At 41.2% G+C, this 13,543-nt stretch overlaps 1 protein-coding gene across 2 annotated transcripts in view; it reads right to left on the bottom strand.

Annotated features, from left to right (window-relative positions):
• LOC114054242 (regulator of G-protein signaling 20-like) overlaps positions 1-13,543 on the bottom strand; it is a 126,395-nt gene that overhangs the window by 83,689 nt on the left and 29,163 nt on the right. The window contains exon 2 of one of the 2 annotated variants that reach the window (XM_027877420.1): positions 4,224-4,589. In XM_027877420.1, the coding sequence (XP_027733221.1) occupies positions 4,224-4,589 (366 nt within the window). Of the gene's footprint in view, positions 1-2,087; positions 2,193-4,223; positions 4,590-13,543 lie in introns of those variants that run through there. The other variant, XM_027877421.1, reaches the window with a different exon arrangement.

Below are 13,543 nucleotides of genomic sequence, written 5' to 3'. Positions count from 1 at the left end.
CTTCCTGACTCCAGGCCTGGAGCTTTCTGCATTGGGACACCTAGCAGCCCACAGTTAAAGTGTATGAGCCTATAAAATCTTCAGCCTTTAACTGACAAAGCTAACATACAATATGGAAGTGGGATACTTGGGTAGTAGAATACAAAGCCACTGAAAATACTGCTATGAACTCTGGAAGAAGCTCTCCACCTTTGACATTTTAAGTGCCAGGGATGCTGAGGTAAATTTTTTTTTGTGAAAAAAAAAGATACTCTATAACTGCTAATATAATTCCTCTGCCCACTGATCAGTGAGGGGTGAGAAAGAGTGTACACATATCAGTTCAGGAGAGAAATCCTCAGGATACCAAGTAATTGAGGCTGCCTGGAAGCAGGTGGGGAAGGCAGCTGCAATTAGTAAGCCCCACGAAGTGACCTCTGGAGGGGAAGAATGAGTATTGCCTCTGCCCTTTGCTGAGTAGGGAAAGTAATGAGGGAGGATTTTCCCATTGACTCTTCCAAAGTGAAAGCTGTTAAGCTGTTTCTGTAGCAACTTCTCCTTCTCCACTCTCGTGGCACAGCTAGTTGCCTCAAGCCTAGCTAACTCTCGCTAGGAGATCGCTCTCTTCAACAACCGTCCCCCGCCACCCCCTTCCATAATCTTCCCTGCTGCCTGTCTTTCAGTTAAAGGGTTCATATTAGAACGCTAGCCGCCCCCTCTCTTTCACTTTTGTCTCTGGTTTCCTGGTGGAAGATTCTTTCCTACTGGACGTCTCTGGATCAGCCTCCTTTCTCTTCTAAATTCCGGAAACCCACTCATCGCCTGTCTTCCCTTCCTCCCACCTCCCACCCCCACCCCCACCCCCAACACTAGAGCTTGGGGATTACTGTCCTCAGGGCTCACTCGTCTCTTTCACACGGTTCTGGGGTGGCAGGGGGAGGCACTCTTCCTAGGGCAGAATGAGGCCACAGGCTCCTGCACTGTAGACTCCACTTCTGCCCCTTGGAGGTGGGAGCCCTTATTCCCCCTCCCCTCATGCCAGTGGCCTCAAGACCATTAGCTGCCGTCTCCCCGCAGCTCCTGCACCTTACAGTTACAAACTTCCTCTAGTTCGGCTCGTAGCTCCTCGATCTTTCAGCTGAGGGGTGTGGAAGGCTAATAATTCACGGGTTTGTTCAAGGAAGGGTTGTCGAAACTCCCCAATCCCACACGTCTGGGAGGACTCAGTTTATTAATGTCTTAGATTTTCACTCCTTAGAGACCTGAAGTACAGCTGTCTGAAAATGCAGTAAAGACTCCCGTCCTCCTCAGAATACCTGAAATCAGAGGCATCTAACTTCTTTCATCACTTTTCCGACCTGCTTCCTCCTCCTTTCCTCCTCCACTCCGCACCCCCAATTCCCTCTTCTCCAGAAGAGACATAGTTTATTCTTCGGGTGGTTGTTGTTGTCGCTTTGGTCTTCCTTACTAACAGTTGCACCTAAACTCTCCCACCCCCATTGACTGTCAAGTTCGAGAATCATTTTCTCCCCTTCTAGGCTCCTGGAATGTCCTTTAGTTTGTTAAAACGCATTTTGCAGTTTAAATGCAAAGCTATTCGGCTCCCCTCACCATCCCACCTCCTTCCTAGTAATTAATCCATTTAAGCTAGAGTCAGTTTAATTCTGCAATCGCTAGGTAGACCCACACAAATAATCCATCTAATGACCGCACCCCCACCCCATAGACATTCAACTCATTAAAAAAAAAAAACAAAACTCAAATCCAAGCACTTAAAAATGAATGGAGGAAAGTAAAGGACGGAAAGAATGACCCCTCGACGCCGTACACCTCTTTTTGGGGAAAAAAAAAGTGCCTTCCTTGCGGGAAAAAAGGGGCTGTATTCTACAAAGAGAAGCGGCAAGAAGCTTCTCTCCTCATGCACCCAACAGAGAAAATAAAGCTGAGGACCCCTAACCCCCGCCTCCGCCCAGTGTCGGCTCGAGAACTTCCCCACCCCGAAGGTAGTCCACTTTGTTCCGCAACTTTAGGGAGGGAAAGGAAGGGAAGCTGGGGTGTTTGGCGGTGGCGGGGCAAAGGATCGGGGGAGAGAAGCTATCGGTACTTACAATTTCACCATCAGTACTGGGAGACAGATGGAAATCTTTGCCTTGATCGGATCGGTTAGCCGCGGGCTCCTCACCCAGGGACGGCGGCTCGCCAGCCATGCGCATGCGTCCCCCAGCTTTTCTATTTTTTATTTTTTTTTAATATTGATGATTGTTATTCTTACTATAGTGGCTGTCCCACTCACTCCATTGCCTCCTCCCGCCCACACCTCTTTACTCCTACTCTCTACTCCCTTCCTTTCTGACTACAAACAAAAATAAATAAAGGTCCTCGCTGCAGTTAATCCTACTCCTCTGCCAGCTATCTGGGCTTCCCAGGCTCTGCTTCCAGCCTCTCCTGCTGCTGCTGCTGCTGCTGCTGCTGGGGTGGGGAGCGAGAGGCAAACACAGAGGCAGCGGCAACGGGAGGCAGCATAAAACAGGGAGGAGGCGTGGGTTAGATTGGAGTAAATGAGAAGCGAACCGTGAACACCAGGGAAACTGAATAAAAGTATCCCCTCGGAAAAGACAGCGGGTAACAACAGCTCCCTTCCTCACCCAGTCCCTGGACAGCAGCATCATTTCCCCCTGCGGAAGCTGAGCACAGCTGTAATTTGACAAGTCGAAGGAAAAAGAGCGGAGGTGCTTAGAGTTGTCTTGTGTTGTTCTTTCTCTCCTCCCCGACTCATGCTTCACCCAAAGCTCTTTGGATTATGAAATACTGGAAGTGTTTACTCGAACGACAGGCTATGTACTGATGGAGTTCGTAGAGTCACATCTGTGAGGGAGGAATGGGGTGGGTGGGTGGGACAAAGCATTCTATGTGTGCGTGTGCGCGCGCGCGCGTGTGTGTGTATGCAAGAATATGTGGGACTGTGCTTATGTTAAGTGTGGTAAGTGAATTACTGGGGTGTGGAGTGTGGGTTGGAGCGGAGTCGGGTCGCAGGCTCTACGTGTTTAGATTCTTTTTTTTTTAGCTACATTAAAAAAAAAAAAAAATTCCAGGATGCACTTCTGTCTGAAGGGCTACATTCTACGTCTTCCTCAGTTCAGGGACATATTGCCCTGTCCTGATGCCCCCCGCTCCTGCCTTTAATCATTGCCACCTCTTTTCTTATAGAATCGAGCTGAGCCTGCTCTTCCAACCCAGGTCAGGAAGAAAGGCTAACACTTACCCGCCCTTTGTGTCTAACCCTAGAAACCAGACCCAGAGAGATCTCATCGAGAAAAGACTTTTCTCATCATTTCCTGAGACACACAGAGAACTGGAGTACCGGTTTGGAAGAAACACTGATCCTGAGGTTATAAGGAAAACTCTTTTCCCCACTCACACCTGCAGAAACAACACTGGTTCGGCAAAGGAAACAGTAAAGGAGCTGGCAAGGAAATGAGGCATCTTCCAATTGAGAGAGTTTACACTTGGAAATCAGTAGCTGCGTGCGCTTGGGGGCTTTGTGTCGGACCTAGAAGGACTAAATAATATTTTCTCTGAAGCTGTAAACTGACCTGACATATGAATAACATCACGTCATTTCCTCCCATTTCTCGGGACCCCTGATGATAGACAGATAGGGAAACTAAGGATGGGAAAAGCGGGAGGCAGAAAAGATGAGAGAGGGAGGAGGAGAAGGAGGAGAAAGAAGAGGAGGAGGAGGAGGAGAAGAAGGAAGAGGAGGAGGTGGAGGAGGAGGAGGAGGAGGAGGAGAAGAAGAAAAAGGAGGAGGAGAAGAAAAAGAAGAAAAAGAAGAAGTAGGAGGAGGAGAAGGAGGAGGAGAAGGAGGAGGAGAAGGAACTTTAAAAACAGATCGTAGGAATAGCAATGGTGACTGGAAGCTTTTGAGGAGAACTAAAGATAGGAAATGCACAAGGGAAAATAGCCTTGAATCTGTCCATGGGAAAATAGAGATGTTGGAGACGTTTCTATCCATCAATTATTAAGTAAGCCGGGCCATGGTTAGTCCTAGTATCCCCAAATGTTCCCGCTGTTCTTTCTGTTGATTTCCTCCTCTTACTGTAGATGTGGAAAGTAGCGAAGGTTTTGAAAAATTGAGGTTGGGTTGGGCAATTGTAGACTGGCGTCGGTGCGGTCTGGGAGTGAGATTAGGCTAAGATCTTTTGGTAATAGTAAAGGAACTTAGTTGAGAAGAGCGTACTCACAGGGATGGATGAGGTTTGCCAAGTAGTCCCATCCTCTTTCCCGAGACGGGCGTCTTTCCATGTAGGGCTTGACTGACTCTCCCAAGATTTGCGGATGGGCAGAGCCAGGGCTGTCCAGAGCAAGACTCTGAAACGACCTGGAGTTGCTGCCTCCCCCCAGGAGAGAAGTGGCCCTGCAGAAACTGGGCAGCAGCGAGTGAGGGCGGCAGCTGGCAAAGCAGGAAGCAGAGGGGGAAAGTCAGGACGATGCCTGTGAGCCTGAAGAGGGGGTTGCTGAAGAAGATGAGAGAAGAAGCGAGAGAAGCCAGAGAGCAGGCTAAAAAGGAGTCTGGCAGCTTTCGGGGCAGCAGAGAGGTCTGGAGGCGGCTGTGCAGAGAGAGGGCAATGGGAGTGGGGATGGGAAAGAGGAAAGAAAACAACAAAACAAATACACCATTACTATTGGTTCCAGTCACAGTCAAGCCAGCTTGCAGCCAGAGATTTCCTTTCCCAATAAGGCTGTAGTTTTTCTTTCCCTGAGGAGGATAAAAGGGCAAAGCCAACATTATGTTACTGTTGTTTTTTTAATCCTTTCTATCCTTTTTCAGTTTTCCGGTGTTTCTACAAGCATGTTCAAAACTCAGTTCTTGAGGATCGGAGAACATACAGTTGTTTGTTCAACCTCTTCCCTAAGCTGAATATATGACCCTTAGGGTGCCTTGGCAATGGTCAACCTGGTTTCAAAGGAATAGACATCTAGGAAACACTCCCATGATAATAACTCTGCTGGAGTTAACAAAGACCAATCTCAGACTAGTCTTGGCAACCAAAGGGTTTCCTGGCTCTGCTTTTGTGGTAATATACAGAAAAGAGACCTGATTATTGAAGTCTGAACTCGCCTTTGCAGCTGGGACTGTAGCTAAAAATCCTGCACAAACAAAATAGGACTCTCCTCACCCTGGCATGCCCTGAACATATTTGAATCTGTTTGCTGGTCACTGTTTGCTGCTTTCTTAGGCAACCCGGAGGAGGGCCTTGACGTGAGGAAGTATTTTATTTAGAAGACTCCGGAAAGCCAGGCTATCCATATCTATAGAAATTTAAAACAAACCATCTGCACATATAAACAGATTCCCCCCCCCCCAAACCCCCAAACAACTGAATGTGTTTTCCTTTGGCTAATAAACTGTGGGAACTGTTGGTGAAAATATAGCTTGTAGACCAGGAGATTCAGCCCAACCTGACCCTGTCTGGCAAAATGAAGGCGAAAAGCGAAAGGAGAGCTGAAAGGAACCATCTAGTCTATTTAGAAACGAAATGAAGGAACCAGGAATTAAACTAAGGTTGTCTATGTCCAAGGCCATTGGTAAACAAACGTGAAATGGAGGGGATATGGAGTAGAAAGGAAAGAGTGGCTGGTGTGCCCATGGCTTACCCTTTAACTGTAGGATAGCAGGGTGCCAAAAGCCCTGGGGCTACGTAGGTCAAACGTTAAGGAGCCATTGCCGCTCTCCAGGGTTCTGAAACCTTCGACGGTACAGGCTCATCCTAGGACTGTGTGTGTGTATCCTTGTCTGCAAATTCGGCAAAGCTAGAGGTCTTTGGGCTGTTTCTTTTGGTTTTAAAAGTCTTGAGGGGAATTGAGGAGGAGGAGAAAATGAATGAAAGGAGGAAGGAAACCTAGCAACGGCTTCTCATTCATGAGGCCCTTTTCTGGGAACCCGTGGAGCACTCACTGTTGGTGAATTAGTCTGACTTAGTTGGTATGCCGGGCCTGACCCGCCAGCAGAGGCTTAGTTGATCACAGTTTTAGTACTGAAAATGTTCACTATTGTTCAACTTTCCTTTGTCAGCTTTTCCTAGAGAATGCTGGTGTTTTCTAATATTTTCATCTTCTCACTTCATATTCTTTTCACCTTTTCACTTCCCATTTTTCCTGCTTCCATACCAAGTTTTGGTTTTTTGGAATTGAGATGGGCTGGTGCCAGATTAGCTAGGTGCCCAGAGTCTCTAGAGGAGGCCTGAAGTTTGTAGTAGGATTTTTTTAAAAAAGTCTGTACATGTATCAATGGTTCCAAATAAGAAAGCAAAACCAAAACAAAACTGTAGTTATATTGAAGAGGAAAGAGAACTGTGTTTTGGAGACATCAGGTGTTCCTGAAGTCGTTTACAGTAGAGAGTTACCGACACTACTGAGCAGGTGGACTTAGCCCTATCAGGGGCTAATTATAGAGCAGATCTGAATGTTTGAGTGTCAGATCTGTGAACCATAGGGAAAGCTTCTATTCCTCGAGCTCCTGGGAGTCGTGCGGTTGCTTAGCAGCAAAGCTTTTCCCTCTCAGTTTGGGCGATGGGAAAAGGCTGAGAAAACCCTAATCAGACTAGAATTGGCAAGCCTGGACTTAGCCTTGACGTGAAGGGCTCCTTTCTAGCTGGGGGTATGAAGGGCCTGGAGTGTTTTTAAGCTAAGGAAGTAGTGTAAAGGACCAGAGCAGTCCCCGGCAACCTCAGCCTCTTAGATATGATCGGAAGCTTCTTTAACAGCTCGTTTATTCCTCTCTTATGGGCCTTATGAGAACCTTTACATGAGTCTGACTCTCTCCATACCAATAGGAGTCAGAGTAGAAAAGGTTTTTTTTATCGATATTGAAAATGTACTACAATACACTTTCCAACACATTAGCAGATTTGTGAATGTATGAGTCTGAACAGCCAACCCACCTCCCCCCTATTTAGCCCTGCCTTCACACTTCCTTCTCTTTCCCCCCTCCCCTCGCCTTCATGCTTCATTAAGCCTTTTGCTTTGGCCTCTTGCTTCTGTACAGTCTCTTGTTGTGGGAAAAATGATAGAAAAAAAGTTAAATGGGAGATTTTAAATATATTTCCAGAAAAAAATTCCAAAAAAGTAATAACAGCAACAACAAGAAACCCAAAGGAATTTTGAAAAAGATCTTGCCTTCACCTTCCCTTCCAGATGTCACTTCTCTGCCACTCCTATACAAAGACAACTCCCCTAGCCCCAACCACCTCCAGGTTAATGTTTGTTCTCAGATCAGTAACTACTTGGCCAATGTGACCTGTTTCATTCTAGTTTACAGAGTCAAAAGATACTTGGCTGGGACTGGCTCCATGCATTACTGGTGGTATGTAGTATTATAAATTTGGGCTTCTGAAATCCATTGATTTGCTTCTCTTTTTCTTACAAAGAAATCATATCTTCAGTGCCACAGTATCTGGTCTGAGAAAAGTCATCAACTGGGCCTGGCTGTGATCACTCCAGGGCTCCACTTTCTTGAATATTGGTTTTGATTGGGGACTTTCAATAAGATTAACTACATAAAGTAGCTACAATTGATTTCTGACAGTACTAACTCCACAGGACACTCCAAAAATGGTCAATCACTTGCTCTGATCTAAATAGCCATTACCCTAATGAAACACATTTTTTTTTAACAATAGTATGCTCAATCTCTTTATTCAGGCTAGATATTTCTTAACATCCATTGTCTACACAAATACTGAAAAGCCAGTACTAGCAACTTCAAAATTATTACCTTCTAAAAAGCAAATATCAAATTATAGTCTAGATCTTAAACATTACCCAGACATAAAGAGCTACAGCAGAATTAAGGTATCTCTTTGCTAAATATTTCTGTGTACTTTCAGAAATGTTATACATAGCACATGCTTAAAGGTAGAAAGGAACTTGAGATTCAATTCCATTTCAGAAAAGTAGCCCCTTATTTTCTTGAACTATGAGCTTAATAAACATTAGGAGACATTTTACTTCCTTGCCTTTCTTTATAACTATCTTATTTATTTAAACCCTCCCACCCCATCATTTGTATTTTGAACCACAATTCTGAATTTATTTTCTGAAATTGAAGAATCTAGATAATAATGTCCCCTTGCAAAGCAAATAATTTTTCTTTTATTCCTTCTTTTATTTATTTCTAAAGCTTCATTGATACCTTTTATTCTTCACACCACTGCTACTTTCCAATAAACTTCCTTCTCATAGAATTCTCCTTGGTAACAAAGAAAACAGTTGAGCAAAGCCAAATCAACACCAGTGATTTCCTCTTACAGGTCTGATGAGTCTGTAGCATTACACCCATTGTCTCCTCCCACTCCCTAGTTATGTTTGTCTTCTGGAATATTGGTCATTGCTTTTAATCTGAGTCCAGCTGCCTTTTATTATTTCAACTACACGGGTCTGTAACTAGGATGGGATGTGGGGACTTTTTGCCAGGTCATTTAAATTTAGAGTGTACAGTCTTTCAGCAGTCAAGAAATAGCTGAGTTTAGCACCTAGTTAACAATTAAAATAGAAAACTACCAGATGATGGGCTGCTACCTGTTTTCCCCTACAATGCAATCTGCACTCCCCTCCAAAGCCCTACCCTATTCCCTTCCACTAGAAGTAGCTTCCCTAGAAATATCCTCAAAGTGTCTTGGACCCTATCTCTTCTCTATGGGATAATTTGCTAGGTTCTCTTTCTACCTCTAATTGATTTTTTATTAAAAAGTTGACTTGAAGGACCAGTTGTTGCTGCTTGCCACTCCTGATTTTGGTGAAGAATGCTCTTGGACCTAGAACTGCTAATTACACATTGCAGTCATTGCACATATTCTCCTGTTTCTACTTTCTTCACTTGGCATCCATTCACACAAATCTTTTCATCTTTCTCTAAATTCCTTATATTCATAAATTCTTATGCTATAATAAGTATCCCATTAAATTAATATACTGTAATTTGTTCAGCCATCCACTAATCATTAGACATCCATTTTGTTTTCAGTTATTTGCTGCTAGAAAATATACAGCTGTGAATATTTCTGTATATCTGGGAACTTGCTTCCTGTTTATCTTTGACCTCCTTTGAGTATATGCCCTCCAGTGAGACCACTAGGTGGATAGTTTATTCACTTTTCTGACACAATTCTATTTTTTCCTTAGAATGGTTGCACCAATTCACAGCCCTACTAACACTGCCACAGTATGCCTGTCTTTCTACTATCCCTCTCTTACCATTTCTGTCTTTGATCATTGCCAGCTAGTGTGAAGTGAAACCTCTCAATGCATATTTTCAGATACATGGATTATAAATCATGGCAGAGATTCTGGTAATCTGGTTTATAGTGTGGGTTCTGCTACCATCTTGCTGTGTGATCATGAGCTTCAGTTTCTTCATTTACAAAATGAGAGTGTTAGACTACATGATATCTAAACTCCCTTCATCTTTAACTGTCTATGAGTTTAAAGGGAATGGAAAGTAATAATAAATAAGCTAACCAGAATATATAATTTCAACTATAGATCAATGTTATTTTGAAACCAAACAATTAATGAAATGTATATATTAAAGTTATTTTATTTTCTCAATCATCTCAGTGAAGGTGAAAATATTTTTTTTAAAAATTATCTTACTTTTATTTATGCCCTTTGTAGTTATATTGCTTTTATTTTAGAATAAATACCTTCCCCTTTCCCTACTTAGTGAGGCATCTTTTACAAGAAAGATCTTATAATCAAAAAGAAAAAAAAATCAGTTCAGCAAAACTAACCAACACATCAACCATGTTTGATGGTATAGGTAATATTCAACATGCATGGTCTCCGACCTCTGCATTATAGGGAAGGAAGCGTATTATGTCAACTTCTCTCCAAGATCAACCTTGGTCATATTATTACACAACATTTAGAAGTGTTTTTGTTCTTCATATTGTCATTGTTATGAAATTGTGTATATTGTTTTCCTGGTTCTGCTTATTAAATGTTGTATTGGATCATATAAATCTTCCCATGCTTCTCTGAATTCCTCATACTAATTTTTTCTTATAGTGCAATAATATTCCATTACATTAAAGTATTACAATTGGTTTATCCATTACCAAATTAATGTACTTCATTTCCCATTCTTTGCTACCCCCCCATCAAATGCTGCTATGAATATTTTCATGCATATGGAAACTTTCTTTAGATCCTTGACCTCCATGGGGTATAAGCCTAGCAGTGGTATCTCTATGTCAAAAGGTATGAACATTTCAATCCCTTTTAAAAAGCATAATTGCAAATTGTTTTTCAGGATTGTTGGATTAATTCACAGCTCCACCAACAATGTATTAGTGTCTGTCTGGATATGACTATTTTAAGTGATCTCTCTTAGGAGATCTATACATGAACATGTATAGTTGTTCTAATTGTAGAACCTCTATTCTAAATGTCTTCCTTCAAATATTATTTATTTATTTATATTTTTAATGTCTAGAGAATAGACCATAAAGACTTTATAGAGATGACAAGTACCATAAATTGTTAGGCCAGTAGTTGCTGGTATCTTCATGGTAGCTTTTAAAAATAAAAGTGTCATTTGGGATCTTTAACATTCTTTTGCATCCATCCTTTCTTTGATATATCTTAAAAATCTGTCTCAAAACCCTTTTAAAATTATGTCACCACCAATTTATATTTTTTCTGTATATTTTTGGTCAAATGCAGCCATTTCTCTCAACTTCTCTTCCGAGTGCACTTATCATTCATTAACATAGCACATTGGATAGTAGCTGTAATCATTCCCTTGTGAACACTGAGGAAGTTAAATAACCAAATGAATGCTGGTAAATCTGCTTCATTTTATGTCTATTTGTTGCCCTTCCAGTTTCATGATTTCATCTAAGAATAATCTGACTTAACTGAATCTCATGCCAAATTGTATCTATGTTTTGTCCTCAACTACTTTTCATTTTTGTTAGACAATACTGTAACATCTCTCATTCTCTTCTGCAGCATTTTGCAAAAGACATTGTATGATAAACTGATATTACCCTTGACTGCCATATCTCTCTGCTTGGCAAGGAGATAAAAACATGCTTGGAGACTATGTTTGTCGGCTAAAGCATTTTCTGGTTTCTTTCAATTTTCTAATCATAGTAACCACTTTGCATCAACTAAATATCTCTAAGAAACAGTAATAACTCTGTCTTTTGTGTACTTCTTATTTTTTCATAATTTAAATAGATTTTGATAGAACTGCTGTATTCACCCACAATATCTTTTTATCTTTAGTTTTTCTCCTTAACGTGATGCTTATTTTTTTATTCCTGCTCCAACTAGTACATGATCTACATACAGACAACTGATTTTGAAATGAATCTTGTGTCAGTGGCCAGTCATTAACCATTTGTTAAGAGAAAGTCAATTTCATCATTCTGATGTTCAATGCTCATCAATCCTGAGGCTTTACTCTCTTTTTGGAGGTGGTGGTCATGGTATAGGTGTGAAGATTTTAAAATATTTTTCAGGATTCTTTACTATATCCACCTTTACAATGTAAGGTATGTGTTAACTAAGACTAGTTTCTTACAGGATTTCTCTGCTTCTTCACCCTATTCAAAAGATGTTGATGTATGAGCTGCCATTATCTTTATGGTGGTCTATTTGCTTATGCTCATTTTGAATACTGTAAGGTGAAATGAAAAAGTCCCAGGAAATGATAATTATTGTCTTTGGTTGCAAGATTAAAAAAAAAACGCTCTGTCAACTTCCCCATTCAACAACCTGGATAAGTGATCATCCAACCTCCAATTGAACTTTTCTAATACCAGAACTCATTAACTCCTGCAGCAGCCCATTTAATTTTGGGAAAGCTGTAATTATTTAAAAAAAAGGTTTTTTTCCTTATATTGTGCCATCTTCCCTCTTTCAAATTTTATCCATTGCTCTTTGGCTCCACTGAGACCAAGCAGAGTAAGTAGAACTCCACTTAAGTCCTATTCAGATGCTTCTTCTTGGCATGGTAACATTGGGTTTTTGGAGGCTTAATGTCAGTGGAGTATAAGATCTGTCAGGTTGTGCCAAACTGGAAAAGCTTCAAGTATGTCCCTGGTTCTAGATGGCATGTCTGATGTCCAAGGTCCAATGTAGCTAGTGATAAGATAGAAGGTTCATCTCCAAGTTGGCTACAGGGTGATGAATTTTATTTGGACTCATGATTCTCAAAAACTATCCCCTAAGTTATCTGCATCAGTAGAGGGAGTACCCACATTAATGAAAATGTGGCTCTTAGAAGTATTAAAAAAGTAGCACAGCTGACATACTAAATTTACTATCCATTAAAACCCTTGAAATGTTGTTCTCCTCATTCTGTATTTGAGTACTTGTTTGTTTGTTTTTACACTAGGTACAGGACTTTACATTCAACTTGATTACATTTCATTTTATTAAGTCTATGTCAGTACTCAAAATGTAGTTCAAGGAGACCTGGGGGGTTGCTGAGATTCTTTTAAGGGATCTGCAAGGTCAAAACTATTTTCATAACAATACTAATATTTTATTTGCCTATTCAAATAGTTATCTCTTTTCCAAAAACGTGTCCGTGTAAGGCTATATCTATTTAATCTATTTGGGCTGTATGACTTGAATCTGGGGAGAAGACACTCTTTTACTCTTTCCTTACTTATCTTGGACACCCCACCCCATCCCACCCAAATCTCTATTAACCATTTTTGTTTTCTTTTCCAGGCTGTAGATCTTTCTCCTTGAAAGAAAAAAATAGAAGCAAAATAGAAATTAAGTAGTTCTACTTTTTCTCTGTCATCCATTAAAATCATTCCACCCACCCACTTTTAACACCACCCCTATCTCTTTGTTCTTTTTATTTCCTACTTAGCTTTACATATGAAAAAAACTTTGATTCCTTTTGTGTAACATATATATATATACATATACATATACATATGTATATACACACGCACACATATATACACACATATAAATGTATATTAGTGAGAGAGAAAGAAAGAAAAAGAGAAAAAGGAAGGAAGATAGGAAAGATGGAAGGAGGCAGTTGTTAGGCTCTGTCTCTCTAAGTCTAATAGAACATTAACTGTGTAATTTTTTCATGTAGACCACAGCTACATTAGTGATAAGCCCACTTGGTCACTCTGAACTTTGAACTTCCTATTCTTCCAGGTGACTTGGGAAAATTGAGGGCAGGCCAGCACTGAAGGCTTGCATGCTTTAGGAGATGATAAGAACTCCGCTTCCCCTGGGATTGAGAGTGGGAGGGCTAGGAGGATGGTGGTTGATACTCACTAAGAGACTTGTGTGAGTTAACTAATCTTGTCCAGTGGTTAACGGCCCAGGGTCTCAGACCCAAGGGTAAATTGTAAATTCAGAGAGTAGGGATTGTGTCCTATTTTTCTTGTGTCTTCCCTAATAGGTATCACAATGTTCTTTACGTAATGGGTACTTAAATGCTAGTTGAAATAAAGTAAGAGAAGGTTTTTGATTATTGATAAGAAAATATCCCTCAACTCGCAGTCCTGATATACACATA

The sequence above is a fragment of the Vombatus ursinus genome, unplaced genomic scaffold (assembly GCF_900497805.2).
Source record: "Vombatus ursinus unplaced genomic scaffold, bare-nosed wombat genome assembly UNPS02014812.1, whole genome shotgun sequence".
Classification (NCBI taxonomy): domain Eukaryota; kingdom Metazoa; phylum Chordata; class Mammalia; order Diprotodontia; family Vombatidae; genus Vombatus; species Vombatus ursinus.
This window is presented reverse-complemented; position numbering and strand designations above follow the sequence as displayed.